At 43.0% G+C, this 21,606-nt stretch overlaps 1 protein-coding gene and 1 long non-coding RNA gene across 5 annotated transcripts in view; one reads left to right on the forward strand and one right to left on the reverse strand.

The window, feature by feature from the left end:
* Positions 1–12,985, reverse strand: part of TBPL2 (TATA-box binding protein like 2) — a 44,074-nt gene extending 31,089 nt beyond the window's left edge. The window contains exon 1 of one of the 2 annotated variants that reach the window (XM_073011003.1): positions 9,284–12,985. In XM_073011003.1, coding sequence (XP_072867104.1) covers positions 9,284–9,328 — 45 coding nt within the window. In that variant the 5' untranslated portion in view covers positions 9,329–12,985. The remainder of the gene's footprint in view (positions 1–9,283) is intronic. The other variant, XM_073011006.1, reaches the window with a different exon arrangement.
* Positions 1,713–21,606, forward strand: part of LOC103229037 (uncharacterized) — a 61,795-nt gene continuing 41,901 nt past the window's right edge. The window contains exons 1-2 of one of the 3 annotated variants that reach the window (XR_012090960.1): positions 1,713–8,889; positions 17,977–18,139. This is a non-coding gene — a long non-coding RNA (uncharacterized lncRNA). The remainder of the gene's footprint in view (positions 8,890–17,976; positions 18,140–21,606) is intronic. The other 2 variants (XR_012090959.1, XR_012090961.1) reach the window with 2 other exon arrangements.

A 21,606-nucleotide genomic window follows, 5' to 3' on the forward strand; every position in this document is an offset into this window, starting at 1 on the left:
TCATAGACAATATTAAAATGAACCTACATTGTACATTAAATATGATTTTTATGTAACAATTTAAGAGTTGAATTGCTTATGATTAGTTGACATTTTATAGACATTTAATCAAATTCACTAATTTCAGTTTTGGAATTTAAAAAAATATTTAGAGTCAATAGATTTTCTTAGCTCTCGAACAATTTTATTGTCCCTTGAAAAGCTGCTAAGCCCTAGGCACTGAACCTCAACCTCTCAAATGCAGTCACGTCACCACTGGGGCCTGAGATTCTCTGGCAAAAATAATGAAGATGGAAATTCAGTGTTGGAGGGATGTTGAGAAACGTTGTTCACTAGGGGGCGCACTTTCATCTCCATGAAGGGAATACCTTCTGGTTTGGGGAGCAAACAAACAGCTTTGAGGGGAAAGAGAAAAAAAAAAAAAAAAAAAAAGAGGAGCATGCACTCCCTAAATGTTAAGGAAAAAAAGGGTGGCTACTTCTCCATGGCAGAAGACCAGAGGGTACTTCCAAAAATAAATAAGATTAGTTACTGTATCAGTCAATGTGAATGTATGTCCACATTTTATACAAGGAGGTCCTGTTTATAGGAGCTAAACTGAAAGTGCTTGTAGAGTAATCCACATTCACACTATCTTGATGGTTGTTAAATGTGAGAGGCAATTTTGCTGCCCAGGAAAAAATGGAAAAGAATTTGCATAAATGAGATTAGGTTTCTAGAAGCCACGTTGGGAGAGAACTTTTTTTTAATGGTGGCAATATTTGCTAAATGCAGTCTTCTTTTTCTTTTAGAAGCCGCGGACATTGGGTGTGATTAATCTCTACATGGAGCTGTCAGTTTCCAGACAGTGATTTTTTACACAGGAACAGGGAGGTGGATTTGAGCACTGCACAGAGGCCTTTTCTAGATCAAAATTCAATGAATTCTTGTCCTTTCAGTAATCGTTTGAAATAAAAACCCACAGTAATTCTTCCTCCCCCTTTTTGGTGGAGGTGGAGCATGAATGTCAGCATCTGGGAAGGAGCTGTGTAATAGCTTAGTCAGGAGGTGCTGAAGCACAACACAGATAACCTTGATCTCCATAGTCTTGGCTCACCAACCCCAGTCCACTGAAAATCTTGAATCATAGTGGTGCAGCTTTCTTTCTCAGGCGGTGCTGTACACTGGCCATAAAGAAGACTCGCTGTGTTTAAAGTTTCTCAGGAAAATGGCTTAATTTCATGTAATATTAAAGACAAGAATGAAAATTTCACAAGTTCCTTGTTCTCCCTCGACTGATCCCTATTATTTTCTTTGTGTGTGAACATATTCCATGAGAGCGTTTCTCCAATAAATAATGCATTGTTTTAGAAAGCATATTATAACTGGGAAGTGTTATTTATAAGCATCGTTTTGGCAGTTGTTTCATGGAAACAGAACCAATCAATCAGCACTGATTCTGGGCAGGAGAGAGTTGCTTTACCATTTTGCACGCTGAGCACATCAGGGATGTCTGATCCCAGACAGTAGCTACCTGCCTTCTGCCACGCACAGAAAACAGGGAGATTAGGTTTTACAGTATTTGCTTGGGAAAGTATGGATGAAGATTTCAGCTTCTGTCTGTTCTGGACTCCACTTTTTTTTTTTTTTTTTTGAGACAAGGCCTCACTCTGTCGCCCAGGTTGGAGTGGAGTGGTGCAATCTTGGCTCACTGCAACCTTTGCTCCTGGGTTCAAGCAATTCTCCTGCCTCAGCCTCCTGAGTAGCTGGGATTATAGGTGCACACCACCACACCCAGCTAATTTGTTTGTATTTTTAGTAGAGACGGAGTTTCACCACTTTGGTCAGGCTGGTCTCGAATGCCTGAACTCAGGTGATCCACCTGCCTCGGTCTCCCAAAATGCTGCGATTACAGGTGTGAGCCACCGTGCCCAGCCTGAACTCCACTTTGTATGCACCTCACTAGGAATGGATTTTTGTATGTGTTTGTACTTGTACTAACAATGAATATCTATATACATCTACTAGGTACCCACAAAAATTAAAAATCTTCTAGAAGACTTTGGTCTGAACCGTGTCTCTAGAGCACTGGCCCTCTAGCAGGCAGCTTTATGAAATAGCTCGTGGGATTATGTAGGGGCAGATTATGGTGTGTGTAGAGAATTAGCAGTGCCACCACTAAAGGCTTCCACAATTCCTGTGAGGTCCTGGAGAAGCAGCAACCTTTGGGAGGAGGCCGGAGGCAGAAGTGAGTCAGCACTCCTACCCAGTTCCTGAGAAGAGGCTCCCTAGGGCCACTGAGTCACTTTTCCCTTAAGCCTGGGAGTCAGCCCCTCCCCATCCCCTTTTTTCACTTCTATTTCAGAACCACATCAGTGCTAAGAGGTACAGTGGGAATAATAAAATATAATTACCATGATGACAAATCAGCAAATGATGCTCTTTATGAAAGGAATTCTCCTTTGGATATGCTGTACTTGGAAACACCAGAGTGGCAACTCTCCAAGTTGTGCTGCTTGTAAATCAAAGAGAAAACTGTTGGCAGGGGGTTTTGACCAAGACTTTCCACTTCGGGGAAGACCTTAATACTTTTCTGCTGGTTGAGTGTTGGATAGAGGAGTCACTTTTCACGACATTTCCGAACATGTCCCTGTATTGACTATCTCCAGATGACTTAGCTGTCATTCCCTTCTTCCCCCTGATATGTTCACTCATCCATGATTCTGTGCAAGATACTCTTTAGAATCTATGGAGGCCGCAAAGATGACTATCTTTAAGGAACTTACAATATAGTAGGGACAGTATATGATAAAGATAAGGATAATAATAGCACATATGGATCATTTGCTATGTCTGGCCACTGTTCTAAGTCCCTTAAAACTTCGTTTTATCAAAATAATGCTATAGGTTGAGCACAGTGGTTCACGCCTGTAATCCCAGCATATTGAGAGACTGAGGTGGGCAGATCACCTAAGGTCAGGAGTTCAAGACCAGCTTGACCAACATCATGAAACCCTGTGTCTACTAAAAATACAAAAATTAGCCAGGCATGGTGGTGCATGCCTGTAATCCCAGCTACTCGGGAGGCTGAGGCAGGAGAATTGCTCAAACTTAGGAGGCAGAAGTTGCAGTGAGCTGAGATCACACCACTGCATTCCCAGCCTAGGCAACAGAGAGAGACCCCATCTCAAAAAACCAAAACCAAAATAATGCTAAAAATAAATGTAATCATCATCTCTGTTTCAAAGATGAGGAAATTGAGGCCTACAGAAGTTAGGCAACTCACTCAAAGATAAGTTGTTCATACAAACAGTATCACAAAGTCAAATTCAGTTGAATTTCTTGGCAGTTCATAGGAGGGAGAGATTCCTTCCTGGGGCTAGACATCAAGGCATATTTTATAAAGGAGGCAGCAAGAGACCAAGGTCTTAAAGGGTATACGGGTTAAATTGTAGCCTCCCAAAAGACATATCCACTCAGAACCTGTGGATGTGACCTTACTTGGAAAAAGGGACTTTGTAGATGTAATTAAGGTTCTCAAGATGAAAGCTCCCAGGATTTAGGATGGGCCCTAAATCCAATGACAGGTGTCCTTATATGACAAAGGCAGAGGGAGATTTGAGACTCGGAGACACAGAGAGAAGAAGGTCACACATGTGAAGACAGGCAGAGATTAGCAGTCCCAAGCCAAGGAATGACAAGGGCTGCCAGCAGCCCACAGCAGCTAAGAGAGAGGTATGGAGTGGATTGCCCCTCAGAGCTGCCAGACAGAACCAGCCCCGCTGACATCTTGATCGTGGACTTGTAAGAATACGTTTCTGTTGTTTTAAGCCACCCGGGGTGTGGTAATTTGTTACAGCAGCCCTAGGTAACTAACACAAAGAATACGTGAGAATGGCTGTGAAACAACAGCTCAAGCAAAGACACTGAGGTGGAAAAACACAAAGGCTTAGGTTTATTGCCTTTGGTTTGTCTGAAGCATAAGGATCCTGAAATGGAATGTGTTGTTTAAGACACGGATCATATTATGGAGAGCTTTGAATGCCAGGTTAGGAAATGTAGATACTATTTGATGATCAATGATGAACTTGTTGAGTTGTGTGTTCAGAAAATGAAGGTGTCTCTGAGCCAACAGGAGGTAATATGGGCCTGAATTAGGGCAGGGACAGTGGAATGAAGAGAAGTGTTAAAAGAAAAACTTCAGCTGAATTGAATTTAAAGGAGTTTCATTGAGCAATGAACCATTCATGAATTGGGCAGCCCCCAGAATCAGCAGACTCAGAGAGACTCGAGGGATGCCTGGTGGTCAGAACAAATTTATAGACACAAAAAAGGGAAGTGAAGTGCAGAAATCGGAAGTGAAGTACAGAAACAGCTGCATTGGTTACAGGTTGGCATTTGCCTTCTTTGAATGGTTTGGACACTCACCAGTCTGAGTGACTGAAGCATGGCCGCTGGGATTGGCCAAGAGTCAGCTATGTTACAGACACATACTCCTAAATTTGGTTCTCAATTTCGTCTGCCTATTAAGCTAGGTTACAGTTCATCCACAGGGACTCAAATATAGAAGTATGGGGTCCTTCTCGGGTCATATTTAGTTTGCTTTAAAACTAAAAACACAGAGAGGAAGCATCTTGCAGGAATCAAAGAGACTTGGCAATCAATAGATTCTTGATCTAACTTGCTAAGTAGCTTGATTCATGTTTTACCTGCTGTTGTTTACATGTGTTTGTCTTCTGGGCTGCATAACACCCACACTCTAAATGAGCTACCCCAAGTCATTTGGCTGCCTGTCAACTAGGATTATTAGCTTTTTCTGGCTTCCTGGTAATTAATCTGTGTTCTAGGTTGAGGACTTTCCTTTCTCTGCCTCTATTCCTCTTATGTAAGCTAAACCTTTGGAAATTGTTTCAATACCCTATGTTTCCTTCCTTTGGTACCTGAGCTGGGGGCAGGAGGCAGGGTTTCAAGGCAGCTATGCTGGCCTCACTCCAGCATCCTATTACAGATCCTGTCTCAACACTTTATGTTGAGTGTGGTATAGAGGAGGCCTTGATTAAGCTGTGACATCTCGGACAGATGTGAACCTTAGGGCCATGTAAAGAAGTTGGACATTACCAATGTGCTGGAGACCTTGAATGTGCTCTGAGGCTTCAAGCCTTATTAGCATCATATTCTGTTTTTCAGTTTCCCCAAATCACACTGACTCCTTTGATCTGGCTTTCTAATATTAGACTAGTGGGAAGAAGAAGAACCAGTGTTTACCCAGGGCTTACTCAGTGGCCAGATATGGTGTGAGGTGCTTTATATATATTACTTCATTTAATCTTTATATCAGAAGTATGAGGCAGGTGCTATTATCCTCATTTTACAGATGAGGAAATTGAAGTTCAAAGCAATTAAGTCACTGCACAAGGTCACACAAGGAGTAGAGCTGCCAAGATACAACCTTGGGATTTTCTCAGATAATCACACCACCTCTTATCCAGGGTATACACATTTTTTTTTTTTTTTTTGCAGTGTTACTAAGGTGGCAGAATTCAGTTTTTGGCATATAGGCAGGATTTGGCTGGTGCATGCTGGGTTTTGACTTTGTGCCATGATTTTGTACAATCATTTTCCCTGTGGTCCCTCCTATAGCACATGCCCTGACCTAGCACTTCCTGGACATCAGCTTCGAGAATGCTTGAGAACTTTCCAGGCTGATGAACTTGTGCTGTTTTCTGAAGGAACAAGAGCATGTTTTAGCCTCATGTGGAAGTTTTCTGGTTGCACGCCTAGGTTTGGTTGAATTGGAAAGAGTGAATAAAATGAATCCTCATATATAACCTGATCTCTACATTGGTCTTGGAAAAGAAATGACTTTGGTACAGTAACTGTGGGTAGTACTGCCTGTAAAACCTGTGATGTTAGGGCCTCTGTTCATACCCTCTAATCTCTAAACCCAGGCCAAATCCTTAGGAACCAAGCCAACTGTCCTTGGTTCATGCTGTTTTTGTCCCATCTTCCACCTGCTCAACCCCAGAGTGCATTTCTCCCTTCTTTCTGCAATCCTGAGTCTAAACTTTGTTCATGGCTCTGCTCCAGCTCATTTCCTCCATTAAGCCTCTCCCAACCAGCTTTCCTTTTCTGAATTCCTGCAGTCAGTTTGCTCATATGATGCTCTCCTAGCTCTCTGATTCTGGGTCTGTGTATTATCTCTTTAACTGACTGTAGCCTCTTAGAGTGAGGAGTGCAGTCTTCCTTCTGACCCCAAGGTGCCTGGCATAGTGCTGGGCATGCAATGGGGGCATCAATTATTGATTGAGGTCTACCTTTCTGATTCCTGCTCTCAGAAAAGATAGTAGAATGGAAGGGCTGTCAGTCTGTAAATGATAACAGCCTATAAACTCCTGTACAGAAATATACCAATATTCACAGGGGATATTTCTGGGTACCGAGCTTATTGGTGGGTTTCATTTCTTCTTTGAACTTTTGGTATTGTCCAAATTTTCTACAGTGAACATTTATACTTTACTTCTTACAAAAAAGTTATTTTATAAAAGTGCATATTACTTTTAAGAGAAAGGATAGTGCCTGTTTTCCATCCCCATTTCTATCTCCTTGATGCCTATGGAGATATGATTTTTCAATTTAACCATGTGCTTCAAGATCAGGAATCTAGATTTCTCATTAGCCCTGCTACTGACTTTTTCATTTTTCATTTTTTAATTTTTTGTAGAGATAGGGTCTCTTTTTGCTGCCCAGGCTGGTTTCAAACTCTGGGCTCAATGATCTCCCACCTCAGCCTTCCAAAGTGCTGAGATTACTGACTTTCCGAGTGCCTCTTAAAACTCTCATTGCTTTGGTGTCTCCATCTGTAAACCTGACCAAGTGATAAAGGAATTCTCATATCTGCCCTTTTCCAGAACTGTAAGGCATTCGATGAGGAAATATTCCAAAATCACTTTAAAATAATCTGGTAAATGTTTATAGACCCAGTTATTTGACTGTGCATGCCCCAGATTTCTATGCACCCCATTCTCTGTGCAACTCAGTTTTCTAAAGCACTTTTTGTTGGAAACTCAGCTCTTTGTTTAGAATTTTTTAGCCTCAAAAGTACTGTCTTAAAGAATATTGGAAGATATTTGGGATTTCTGCTGAAAAGTACCATACTAGGACTGTATACTGGGAGGTAGAATAGCGCTGTGGCTAAAAGTATAGGCTTTGGACTCAGTGTCCCTTGTCCTGAGAATGTTTGAGAACTTTTTGGGCTGATGAACTTGTGCTGTTTTCTGAAGGAGCAAGAGCATGTTTTAGCATCACGTGGCAGTTTTCTGGTTGTATCCCTAGGTTTGCTTCTATTGGAAGGAGCGAATAAAATGGGGCCAGGTGCAGTGGCTCATGCCTGTAATCCCAGCACTTTGGGAGGCTGAGGTGGGAGAATCACCTCAGGTCAGGAGTTCGAGATTAGCCTGGCCAACTTGGTGAAACTCTGTCCCTACTAAAAATACAAAATTAACTGGGTGTGGTGGTGGGCACCTGTAATCCCAGCTACTCAGGAGGCTGAGTCAGGAGAATCTCTTGAACCCAGGAGGTGCAGGTTGCAGTGAGCCGAGACTGCACCACTGCATTCCAGCCTGGATGACGGAGTGGGACTCTGTCTCAAGAAAAAAAAAAAAGGTCCTATTATATAGCCTTAATCTTTACATTGGTCTTGGGAAAAGAAATTTCAGATACATTTCTAGAACCCAGATCACCTTGCTAAAATGTAAAGTTTACCTCACTCCATGATTCTGCAAATCTGCATTGTTTTCCACACTGAGTTTAGAATAAAATACAAATTCCTGAGCCTGGGCAAACAAACAGAAACCTTCCCATCTTCAGTTCCCAAATGACACTTCCAGGCTCTGAAAAAGCTCTGAGTATCATTGTTCCTGTAGTTCCCTCAGCTGAGAATGTTATTTTTCGATTCTCTGTCTTTGGAAATCCTTCCTAGCCTTCAGATGCCACCTTCTGTGTGGAGCCCTCCTTGATCTCCCAAGGCACAACTAAGACACAGGGTTCTTCTGAATGCCCATACCAGTGTGGCCTGTGTTTCATTTAACCTTGTCCTACATTTCATTGTTTACACTCCCTTCTGGATTGCATACTCCTTGAGGAGTGGAAGGTTGTTGATTCACTTTTGCATCCAGATAATGTCCAACAAAAGATAGGCAGCCTTTCATAAACGCTGGGCGTGCTTAGTATAATTCCTTCCTGATAGGAATCAGCAGCAGCTCCAATGCTTTTTAGTGGCAGCATATTTGTAGAGCAGCTAAAGGGGAGGGTTGAGGAAGGACTGTGCCTACTCTGTCCTTCTTTCTACCCCCCATCCCCAGCAGCAGAGATAGGGTTCCTAGGTCTCCAGCTCTGCATGCTTGACTAGCCTCCCATCACAGCGTATTTGCTGGAGAGGAAATGGAAATTGTTCCTGATTTAAGTGCATGCATCACATCAGAGGCAGGCCAGGGCCCCTTCGTCTCATGAGTCAGCAGACATTAAGCCAAGCTCATCTCTTCCCCTTACCTAAAAGCCCACAAAGCAATAAACTCATTATCACTGCACAGAGAATCATGAATAGGCCAAGGACAGGTCAGTCTGGATTGTTGCAAGGGCTGCTTTTGTAAGGAAACAGGCAGTGAGCCATTTTGCTTTCAATCGCTCAGTACTTCCACTACTCACTGCCTGAACCGGAGACACCCACTTGACATTATGCAGTAGGTACCCCAGATACCGTTATCAAACAACTGGGTCTACTTGCCTGGCACAAAGAAGCCAAACACTGACATCCGGGATTGCAGCGAGAGAAAGTGAGGCATTTATTGCCAGGCACCAACAAGGAGAGTCAGGCAGCTCAGGCTGAAGACCCGAACCCCCAAGAGCTTACAGGTAAGGATTTTTAAAGGCAGGGAGGCAGAGGTTAAAGGCAAAATCATAAACCAATACATGAAGGCTGGCCAGGCACAATGGCTCACGCCTGTAATCCCAGCACTTTGGGAGGCCGAGACGGGTGGATCACTTGAGGCCAGGAATTCGAGACCAGCCTGGCCAACGTGGTGAAACCCTGTCTGTACTAAAAATACAAAATTAGCCAGGCATGGTGGCATGCATCTGTAATCCCAGCTATTTGGGAGGCTGAGGCAGGAGAATTGCTTGAACCCGGGAGGCGGAGGTTGCAGTGAGCCAAGATCGTGACACTGTACTCCAGCCTGGGTGACAGAGTAAGACTCCATCCCCCCCCCCCAAAAAAAAAAAAAACATGCAGGCTATACATTGGTTTTACCTGTATAAAAGCTGAGACATCTTGAAGCAGGCACCCACAGGTCATAGGTGGAGTCAAAGATTTGCTGATTTGTGATTGGTTAAGGAGGTGGAGCTTTGTCTAAACATTTGGGATCAGCAGAAAATAATGTTAGTTTTGGCTCGTGGGTGTGATCTCCAGGCCCCTCAGAAAGAAATTTAGAACAAGAAACAGTGGTTGGAGTTCAGTCCTCAGTTCCCCTTTATCTAAGGTCTCTGTACCAGTGTACCCATTTGGTGGAGGTCCAAATTCTGAAAAACAACTCAAGAATATATGCTAAGATGTTATCTTTAGTTTCTATTGGGAAGCAAATATTCGTGTGACTCTAACGTCCTTGGCTATTGTTTTAAGCTACTGTTACCATCTTGCTTATCAGGTTGCTCATTTACTTGTCAAGGCTAGCTAGGTGCCTGGAAATTTCCACGAAGGAACTCAAGATTTTCTTTTATTTCCATGCTTGGGGTTGGGGTTGGAGGAGGGTGCTGCAAGCCCTTAAAAGGGGTTCCTGCTCCATCTCAATACTTTCCCAATAGCTCTGAGAATTCTTGCTGGGGGGGGCATGGGGAAGGAGCCACCTTGTGACTCCCTCTGCCATGAGTCTCTGCTTCCACTGCCTTTCTGGCATCTACTCTGGGCCCTGCCTCTGCGTGTCTCATTCCTTTTGCATAGCCTGTGTACTTACTCAGCTCACATACAAACCCCTCAATCCCCAGACTGCCACTGGTCATGGCTGTGCGTGTGGTGCAGGCTTTAATGAAGTTTGGACAACAGTGTGTGTATGTGCATGTATGTGTTTGCATGGGTGTGTGTGCATGAGTGTGTGTACATGCATGGTGTGTATGTGCATATGTGTTAATTTCCTAGGGCTGCCATAAAAAGTAACACAAACTGAAAGGCTTAAACAATAGAAATTTCCTGTCTCATTGTCTCACAGTTCTGGAAGCCAGACATCTGAGATGAAGGTGTCTGCAGGGCTGTGCTGTCTCAACAGGTGCTAGGGAAGGAGCCGTTCCAGGTCTCCCCTCCAGCTTCTGGTAGTTCCTTGGCTTGTGGGAGCATGACTCCCGTCTTCATGTGACTGTCCCCATATGAGTGTCTGTGTTCAGATTTCCTCCTTGTATAACCACAGTCACATTGCATTAGGGGTCTACCCTACTTTGCTATGACCTCATCTTAATTAACTATCTGCAATGACCCTATTTCCAAATAAGGTTGTATTCTGAGGCACTGGGGGTTAGGATTTCAGCATACAAATTTTCAGGGGACACAATTCAACCTATAATTTTGTGTGTGTGTGTGTGTGTGTGCACGTGCGCATGTGTGGTCATGGTTAGGGATGTTAGATTACAGGATGGAAGGGTAACACACTTTTAACTGCATACTCAATCATCCCAGTTCTCAAAAATCCTCAGCTTTTCTGTCCCCTGAGGGCGTGTCCTGTGTCATGCCTTCCCCACAGCCTCCTGCCATGCGGCAGGACACCTTCTGGCCCTCTTCTTGGGCTTTGCCCTGCTTCCTCATGGCTCGTTTCAGCTCCAACTCCAAAAATCACTGTGCATTTCTGATATAAAACAGTTTCACTATTTTCCTCCCCAGGCCAATCATCCAGGCCTGGTCTAGAGGGCCATCTTAATAACTAAAAAGTCCACTAGAGATGTTTCTAACAAAGACAGTTCTCTCGCCGAGGAGAAATTCTGTAGTCAGCTCTGATAGTAACCCTTTTTTTCCCTTCCTTTCATCAGTTAAATAAAATAAAATTATTTATTAACCTAAATGTTTTATGTGCTAGTTTCTGTTATTTCTGGGTGCATTTAAAAAACAATGCCTCCTGTACAAAATCAGGAAAAAAACCAGAAATGATAGTGAGGACAGGTTGTGCCTCATGGGCCAGGGATGGACAGCTTATTACCCCTCCTTCTACTGGAAACATACTAATAAATCGGTAACTCTTTCTTGCCAGGCAACGTCATGGTTTCAGAACTCTTCTCTACAGAATTGACACAGGCCATCATTATGAGTTCATCAGAGCTGATACGAGAGATTAAGGCAATTTGCCACCCCTGTTCTAGACGTTCTGTGGAGGGAATTTTATGCTTCTGGTGACGACTTCTATTTGTGTTCATTAATAGTTGCCAGTGTTTGGAAATGAATATAGGGTGGACAATGTGATTTCTGTATTAGTCAGAATAGGCTGAGTCATGCAATGGTAACAAATGACGCCCAAATCTTGGTAGCCAGCATGAATAAAGGTTGATTTCTTGCTCATAACGCCTGTCCTTTCAGGATCACCTGAAGCTCTGCTCCGCATCCCCTTCATTCAGGGACTCAGGCTGACGGAGCAGCCTCCACCTGGAATATTGCTGCTCTTGTAGCAGAGGGAGAGAGGACATGGGCGAACATTAAGCTGGCTCTTTAAAGCTTCCGCTTTTAAGTGAGCCAAGTCAATTCCACTCACATTTCATTGGCTAAGCCAAATGTCAATGAGGAGAGGAAGTATGAATTCTCCCTCAGAGAGGGGCAGCAACAGCCTTAAAACAGTTTACGTCAGGTACCTCATTTTTGTTATCGATCTTAAATGTCTGAGAAATGAAGTGAAAGAAAATGGAGACCTTTTATATTTATTAATTTTAATGACTCTTCTTTACTTTTCTTACTATATGTGGTAGAATTCTTATGAGGCTTAAATAATTGAAATACATATTTGATGGGATTGACATCAGAACCTTTATTATTTAATGCTTTTTCTGTAGCAGAAATGTAACTCGTTTTAAGAGAAGGCTACTTAATGGTCAAAATAGGTGTATTAATGAAGGACTAAAATAATCATGGTTAAATCCCAACTTTAATGATCTAACACAACACTGTTGTTATTTATCTTCATAGCAAAGTATGGGAAACCTAACATTATTATCCTAATGAAACATATGTTGTACTTTTTTACATGCTTTTGCTAGGCAAATAATATTTTCATATCAAAATGCATTAAGGCAGATATTAAAGGGTGGGTGTGGTGGCTCATGCCTGCAATCCCAGCACTCCGGGAGGCCTAGGCGGGCAGATCACTTGATGTCAGGAGTTCAAGACCAGCCTGGCCAACACGGTGAAACCCCATCTCTACTAAAAATACAAAAAAATTAGCTGGGTGTGGTAGCACATGCCTGTAATCCCAGTTACTGGGCTGATACAGGAGAATCGCTTGAACTCGGGGGATGGAGGTTGCAGTGGACCAAGATTGCGCCACCGCACTCTAGGCTGGGTGAAAGAGCAAGACTGTCTCAAACAAAACAAAAACAAAGCCAAAAAAGAAAAAAAAAACCCAGGTATTAAAAAATGATCACTTGCTGTGATAATTATTCACTTAATTCCATTAATGTTAGAGTTTCAGCAGGTTACATGCAAAGCAGAAAGTTGCTAAAGTGTGTTTGGAAGAAATTAGTTTAGAAGACTGCTAATAAATATTGAACTAAAAAAATTTAGTAATTCAAAGGTGCAGGGAATATTTGGTTAAACACAGTAAACAGGACTGATTCAAGACAGAACTTTTAATAATGTGTCATTAGTGCATAATCCCTTTGTCAAGCAATGTTCTATAGAAAATACTTTGGGAAATGCTGGCTCAGCTTTTAATCTGTGTGTGGTGGGGATCTCCATCTCACTTCATTTTAAATTTCTTTTTATTTTAGTTTTTTGTTTCTGGTTTTTTTTTTTTTTTTTTTTTTGAGATGGGATCTGGGTCTGTTGCCCAGGCTTGGATGCAGTGGTGCAATCATAGCTTACTGCAGCCTCGACCTCCTGGGCTCAAGCTATCCTCCCACCTCGGTCTCCCAAGCAGCTGGGACAACAGGCATGTAGCACTACACCTGGCTAACATTTTATTTTTTAGTGGATACAGGGCCTCGTTATGTTGCCGAGGCTGGTCTGGAACTTCTTGGACTCAAATGAGCCTCCTGCCTCATCTTCCCAAAGTGCTTGGATTAGAGGCAGGAACCTCCATGCCCAGCCTCCATTTCACTTGAGCCTTCCAAACCCATGGCCATTTTGGGCTCTACCATCACCCAACATGCCCGGAATCACCAGTTCAAGCTTTCCGTTTCTGGCCACAGCATCTTTTCCTGCTAGCCTGCTTTCAACCAGTCCCAGTACAACCACTTATCAACCTCCCTGGAACTCCAATCTTTGCGGACTTCATTTACTTCTAATCATTCTGTCTCCTGCTCTCTCGATTTCCTGCTTATCACGTTAGACTGCATGATACATCATTTTAGTAACATACTTGGCCAATGATCTAAAGCCCCTTTCTATCCTATCTCTTAGCTGTACCACATCCTAATAATTTTTTTTTAACTAGCTAGGAGCAGATTGAGGAGTGCGTGGAAGAAGAAGTGGAGACAATGAGAATTTTGTCTGTGAAAAGGCAGGACTATCTAGAGAGAATGTAATGTCAAAGGAAGGTTTTTCTTTTCTTCCTTTGTACAGCTCAGTGAAGTTTTACATATTTATACACCTCATGTAGCTACCACCCAGATCAAGATATACAGCATTTCCAGGAACAAAAGGTAGAATATCTCAGTGTTTGAGAACTTGTTATCTTCACTTAACAATACATCTTGAAGATCATTCCATAGCAGTATATAGACACTTTTCTCACTTCTTTTCAACTGTGTAGTGCTTCATTACATAGCTGTGCCATCATTTATCAATATTCTGCTGACGTACGTTTAGATTGATTCCAGTCTTTTGTTATTACAACTAATGCTTCAATGAACAGTTTTGTGCAAATGTCATTTTGTATTTCTGCCCATGTATGTTTAGTACAGATTCTTAGAAATAGAATTACTGGGCCAAAGATTAAACACATTTGTAATTTGGCTAGATATTGTCAAATTTCTCCCCTAGGCTGTAACATTTTACATTCCCACCAGCATTGTATGAGAGTACCTGTTTCCCCATAGACTTGCAAATAACATAAGTTGATAAACTATTGAATTTTTTTTTTTTTTTTGAGACAAAGTCTTGCTCTGTCGCCAGGCTGGAGTGCGGTGGTGCGATCTCGGCTCACTGCAACCTCCGACTCCCTGGTTCAAGCGACTCTCTTGCCTTAGCCTCCTTTGTAGCTGGGATTACAGGCATGTGCCATCATGCCCAGCTAATTTTTGTATTTTTAGTAGAGACGGGGTTTCATCATGTTGGCCAGGATGGTCTCGATCTCCTGACCTTGTGATCTTCCCACCTCGGCCTCCCAAAGTGCTGGGATTATAGGCATGAGCCACCACGCCCAGTTCAACTTCTGAGTTTTATATGGATACTGTTTTATTTATCTTTTCTTGCAGCTTAATTGAGATATGATTGACATACAATATACTGTCACAATTTGATAAGTTTTGTTATATGTATATAACCAAGGAACCATCACTACAATCAAGATAATGACTACATCCATCTCACCTGGAATTGTCCTTATACTCCTTCGCCATCTATCCATCCTTCCCTCATCCCATCTTTAAATGTAAGACTTCCCTCAAATTTAGGATTTCCCATGCCCTTTCTCAGGGTATCAGGGGGTATGCCTCCCAACATGAGAGTGTAAATTAAAGAGGAAGAAAACAGCATAGTGAACCCAGGAGGGAGGAAAGGTAATCCTCAGCATTAAAGTGAAGGGAAATCACAGTCTGATGACCTGCTGCAATCGAAGCTGATGGCGCCAGCCTGGAGGACAAGAATGACATCAACACAAGGCTTGACGTGTCAAGAGTTTTGAGTGGAGATTCAGAAACTTTAGATAATTTGTGCCCGAAAACCAAGCAAATGAAAATAAAAGATAATTTAAAAAGTAAGAAAGGAGGAAATAATCATATACCGGGTGACTCACATTGTCACTGTCATATAAATATTGAAGTTGATTTAACCAAGATTGTGATATGATTCAGAAGAGTGGCTGAACGGGAGGGCTGGTGCATGTGGCAGAAGCAAGAGGTGGCCAAATCCTTATCTCCCCACAGGAGAAGCTGAAGGACAGCACTTACAACTGAAAGACACAAAAGAAACAATAGGCCGGGTGCGGTGAGTCACGCCTGCAATCCCAGTGCTTTGGGAGGCCGAGGCAGGTGGATCACTTGAGGCAAGGAGTTCAAGACTAGCCTGGCCATCATGGTGAAACCCCATCTCTACTAACAATATAAAAATTAGCCAGGTGTGGTGGCAGGTGCCTGTAATCCCAGCTGCTCTGGAGGCTGAGGCATGAGAATTGCTTGAACCCAGGAGGTGGAGGTTGCAGTGAGCTGAAATCACACCACTGCACTCCAGTCTGGGTGACAGAGTTTTAAAAAAAAAAAAAAAAAAAAAAAAAAAAAAAAAAAAAAGGCAATAGAAGCACATTCTCAGCTACTTCCTACATAGCCTCATACCTTGGCTTGAATGGCACGTCCTTGTGTCATTTTCCCTGAATGCTCATAACAGAGCATGGTGGCCTTCTTTCTGGCAATCTTGTGCATACTTCTATAAGGGAACCACTATAATTTTTTTTTTTTTTTTTTTGAAACAGAGTCTCGCTCTGTCGCTAGGTTGGAGTGCAGTGGTGTGATCTCGGCTCACTGCAACCTCTGCCCACCCCATTCAAGTGATTCTCCTGCCTCAGCCTCCCGAGTAACTGGGACTACAGGCATGCACCACCACAGCCAGCTAATTTTTGTATTTTTAGTAGAGACGGAGTTTCATCACGTTGGCCAGGATGGTCTCGATTTCTTAACCTCGTAATCCACCCACCTCGGCCTCCCAAAGTGCTGGGATTACAGGTGTGAGCCACCGCGCCTGGCTGGGAACCACTATAATTTTTAAATTGACTTTTCTGTATGCCCATCAGAGCGTAAGCTCCTTTGGAGAAGGACAATGTTTTATAACCCCTTGGTCTGACACAGAAAGTACTCAATTTTTATTTGCTGAATTAATGAAGAGTACTACAGAACACTGCACAAGCAAAACTTGCAAAGTCTAGGTAAAATTAGGAGGCAAATAAACAGTCTATTAAGAAGCATAGTATATTACAGTTAAACTCAGAATAACTTAAGAACATTTTACGGACATTAATCCTCGAAGCCTTGAAACATTGCATCTTCCATGGTACTGAACTGCAGTCACACATGTATCTCCACTTAACTCTTTAGGCTGCGAATGTTTCTTAATGAGAGTAAGTGCTTGGAACCCTGTCATGGGGACATTTATTTAACTTTTTTCATTCCTTAATGGAAAGATTTTCATATTCATATTTCTGTTACCTCCTGCTGGGATAATTTCATAAACCCTAGTTATATCATTAAGAGTAAGAAACCACTATTTCCAGGAAGTATTATGGGATATTAAATTGTGATTAACAGTACAAATGTGTTCTACTTTAAAAGCTCAAACAGGTTAATTGATAAAATATATTAATTTTGCTGGAGGTAGAGAGTAGGCTGGGAAAAGGAAGTGGGAGGGTGAAAAAGTGACTACTTGATTAATAAAAATAATTTTCTTCTTGCCCAACAACTTCCTTTACATTATGACCTCCCCAAATGCATTTAAAATACAGTTCAATTTGCCATGGTTTGACTTATATACAGATTTTTTTTTTCCTAGGAGTACATCTATGAAATAAACATGTCAGTATTTGTTTTCCTAAAAGTACAGTGTTTGAGCTGTTTGCTCCAGCTTTAATAAACATGGTAGACAAGGCAGTGGCACTTCTGACCACTATACACAATGACCCACTTGCAAAATTTTCTTCGCCCATTTTCAAGATTTTGAAGCTTTGTTTGATGCCCGTGGGAGGAATGATTGCTTTCACTGGTGGATACAACTATGTTTCCACCAAGTTGGAAGCTGAGGTTTCCATATGCCCTTGGTTGAACAACAACAACAACAAACAGGGGGTTTACAAAGTTGATGAGGTGATTGTGCCTGGCTCCTAAAGGGGAAATGGGATTGCTGCCTATAGGAAATATGATGAAACACCTCGATACGTTTCGGGCAAGGATTTGCCACCCAGCTACGGGCAGTACAGTCAGCGGGCAGCTTCCAGCTCTCTTCTCCTTCAGGGCCTGCCGCTTCACCAGGTCACACTCTTCCTAGTATGACAGCCACACGAGGAGCGGGTATTTCCACCTGGTGCAGGACAGGTTGATGGCCACACTGGCCCCGGAGCTCCCACCAGGTTGGCCAAGGCTTTGTTGGGCTTGCACGACAGTTTAACATCTCCCTCAGCCCCATTCCTCTCCCTTAACTTCCCATTGGCAATCCCAACAATCACCTTGCACCCCAAGCCCCATGGCAGCATCCATTTCCAGAGAACCCAATCTGCAACATGGATCACATGAGGGAAGAAGGGTACACACGTAACTCAATCAAAGTGGGCAGGACACTGGAGTAACTGAGTGGAAACTAGACCACAACAGGCTCAGATCCCTCATGAGTGAGGTATGGTTCACTTCATCAGGTAGAATCCCAACAAGCTGAGATGCTGGTGGAAGGCAAGGGAACATGGAGTAGATGGTGGAAGAATAAGTCATGAATACCAGTTATGGTATTTGTATGACATGGCTGATATAAGAATGATTTCAGCAACACGTTTTCTACTCTGCTTTTCATGGATATGCTTATGTACCCTAACTTCCCTCTTCTTTCCTCTCCCTTTCCTCCTGCAGTTACATACAGGGCATACAGATGATGGTTAACCTTACAATTTAGTCTACATGTTACAGGCTACCAATAAGGGCTGAGTAGAGCAAAAGAGAAATGACATCTCCCAGAGCCTGGACTTGAAGCTGGATGTATAAACTCTTAGGGCTTTGAGACTTTAAAGAAGGGGTGAGTATATTTTTGTTTGCATAAGGACACTTTAATTTGGTTAGATGAGAGCACTTTGGGGATTATAATTACATGCAAAAAAGTTGATACTGGGCAGTGAAGGGGTGGAATATAAGAATAATGGTAATAATTGCTTTCATATCTACTAGTATTTACTGAGCACTTACTCTGTGCTTTACATGAATTAGCTCATTTAAACCTCAAGAGAGCACTATGAGAGTGGTACCATTATCTCCATTTTCCAATGAAACTAAAGCTTCTATGGCCATAGTTACAGAGAATTTCCCCAGAGGCAATGAGTGTATAGGGCTCATGCTCTTAATCTCTCTGAGCTATATTGCCTTCTTTTACTGTAGAAGAGATAAGTTATTCTTTTAGGTGGCCTAACATCTAAATCTTCTTGTTTGAAAACTTCTCCTCCACATGATTGGGTAGGAGACCTCCACCTGCTACTATAAAAGCTGAAAGTGAAGATACTCACTTCCCAGGTTGCTTTGCACCTTGGGTGTGGGCCTGTAATTTAGGCCCACTAATCAGGTACACTCTCTGGCGGTCACTGCAGCAAGATCAAGCTTCAGGAGTACCGGTTGCAGCAGTGCCCATGGTGGGTTCCGCATCCAGTGCTGGGAGTGTTGGGGTTATAGCTGCAGCTTCTGGCAATTGGCCGTGGCACTAGGCCTGAGCTCACTAGACCAGTCTTGTAGCATTGTTTTGGGTGTTCTTGGCTTTGTGGCCTTTAAGGTTGTCTACCTATCCTTCCCAGCTATTCTACGAGGTACTCAAATATTCTGATTTGTAGCAAAAGCTCTCATCATTGTTTAGCTTTCTTTTTTTCAAACAGCTCTTTATTGAGGTACAATTGATACACAAATAACTGCACAACTTAATGTGTGTAATCTGATGAGTTTGCACTTATGAAAATGTCACAGGATCCTTCAGGTGTCGTTTCACCAGCTGGAAACCTCTGTGGCCGGCGGTGCCTTTGCTTGAGTTTTGCTTGTGCCTGCTGGGCTCATTCTGCCCACTCAGCCTGGCAGGCTGCACTCAGCTCGCACAACTGGCCCGGATCTCATGCCTGCCAAGGGCGAGTCAGGCATGGCGCAGTGAGGGGTATGTGACCAAGTGAGCATGGGGTCCGGCCACTGTGCACAGCCAGGCACACCAGCTGCTGTGGTGGGGTGGGTAGCTCCAGGTGCCAGCACAGGCGCCAGCTCCATGCAAGGCTACAGCTGGATCAGGCGTACCGTGCGTGGCTTCCCCTGAGGGCACCAGCATCTGGACAAAGGGAATGCAGTGGCATCTGAAAGTTTGGACACTCCAGGAACCACAGAGCCCAAAGAGGGTGTTACAGTGTGTCACAGCCCTGGCTTGGGCAGCCCCGAGGCCTGGGCTTCCAGAAGGGCAGCAGCTCTTTTCTCCTTCTTATTGCCCACAGCCTGGTGAGTGGGAGGTATGTTTTGTGGGGGTATGTTTCAGTTGTTTGTGTTACAACTCTGTCAGTCCTGCTGGCCTGCAGTTCCTGGGCTGGCTCAACCCTGCTGCTGCTTCCCATTATGTGGAGTGGCCACCTGGCACTCCAGAGGGCAGAAGGGCTAGAGTGTTACAGCTCTGGCTTGGGGAATCCCTAGGTCTGGGCCCCCAGAAGGGTCACCACTCTTCACTGCCACAGTCTGGGAGCTTGTCACCACCCACAGCTCAGCGAGCCAGCTAGGAACATGTTACAGTCCCTTTAGCTCCCACCCACAGCTCAGTGAGCCAGCCAGGAAAGTGTTATAGCTCCTTTCACTCCCGTCATTTGGTAGGTGCTGAGTTCTTGTCCCATGTCCAGGAAGAATGAGGATACACAGAAAACTGGAGGGTGGGCAAGGTGGAGAAGAGCTTTATTGGGCTACTGAACAGCTCTCAGCAGAGAGGATACCTGAAGTGGGTAGCTCCTACCCACCAGCAGGTAGTCCCCATGAGTGTCTGAGTCTGGCAGAGTCTGGGGGTTTTTATGGGAGGAAGTGTGTGTTGATTGGTCTAGGCCAGACCTGTAAAAAGCACCACTTGATTGGCTAAAAAGCATCAAGGAAGTTCTCACTCCAGGTCAGGGACTTCACCTGGAACTGGCAGCCTGGCCCCCAGGCTTTAGGTTGTCCCTGGCTTGAAGGTGGGGTTTCACCAAGAACCCAACCCTTCCCACCTGGGAACCTGTCTGCCTCTTGCCACCATTACAAACACCCATAAAACTATCACCACAATGAGGGTAATAGATATATCTGCCACCAACATTTCCCTGCATCTCCTTTTTTGTATGTGTGTGGTAAGAACATTTAACATGAGACATACACTCTTAACAAATTTTGGAGTGCATGATACCATATTATTAATGTTTAGACTGATTTCTAAAATAAAATATTAGCTTACCCACATATAGCTCATAGATCTTTTTCTGTGCCAGTCACTGTTCTAAGCGTGTTATATATATGAGACAAATTAAGTCTTAGAAAACCTTAAGATTTAAATTATACTACGGTCCCCATTTTATAATGAGGAAACTTAGCTACAAAGAGCTCAGGTCCCAAGGTCACACAGAGACATGACTCAAGCCCACGTAGTCTGTCTCCAGTCTTCATACTCGCTGTGGTGATTTTTTACCAGGGCACCTTAATTTCTGAATCCTTTACTGGAGTCCACTCTGCCTTGCACAGCTAGATTTTATCATCAAAGAGGATTTGTGCTGTTTTTGTTCTTTCAAGGAGTGCTCAGAGGTGCTGTTTTGTTTGAGTTTCCCCATGCTAGAGAGTCTTTCTTTTGCCTTTATACATGAAGAACAAATTTGTTGTACATAAATCCTTAGATTATACTTTCCTGTAGAACTTTCTGTGCTCTGCTTTATTGTCTCCAGAATAGGTGATTTTCATGATGAAGTCTGAGGGCCACTGGATTTTTCTCTCTTGTATGTAAATTTTTCTTTTTTGCTTTGTGTGTAACTTTTGCTTTTCTCTGTCTGGGTTGGTTCTTTTTCCTTCCTTAGGATATATCTTGGTTTTGTTTTTTCTACCTCACTTTTTCCTGGGACATTGTGTTCTTTTGTCCTGAAAATTGAAGTCTTTGTTTTGGAATAGTTTTCTTCTATCATATTTTGGAAATAATTTCTTAAAAATTCACTTGTTTGATTCTTGTCTATTTTGGTATTCTACAAAGGAATGGCAACTATGTGCACATTGGATTTCTCTTTACTTTCCATCTGTTATCTTCACTATTTTTTTTTTATCTCATTGCTCCTTTCCATCTCTTTTGGGGGCTCTAAAAAAGCCTGTCCTTTATGTTCTTTATGATGCTTTTAATTGTATTTTTCCATTTTTATTTATCGTGTAGTGTTTTGGGGTAATATTTTATATTTCTGTTCTATTTCTCCCCTGAGCTCTGCTGGTTTTCCTTTTATTCCCTATTGTGTTTGGAATTCTTGTTCTGATTCTTTGGAT

Source organism: Chlorocebus sabaeus, chromosome 24, assembly GCF_047675955.1.
Source record: "Chlorocebus sabaeus isolate Y175 chromosome 24, mChlSab1.0.hap1, whole genome shotgun sequence".
Classification (NCBI taxonomy): domain Eukaryota; kingdom Metazoa; phylum Chordata; class Mammalia; order Primates; family Cercopithecidae; genus Chlorocebus; species Chlorocebus sabaeus.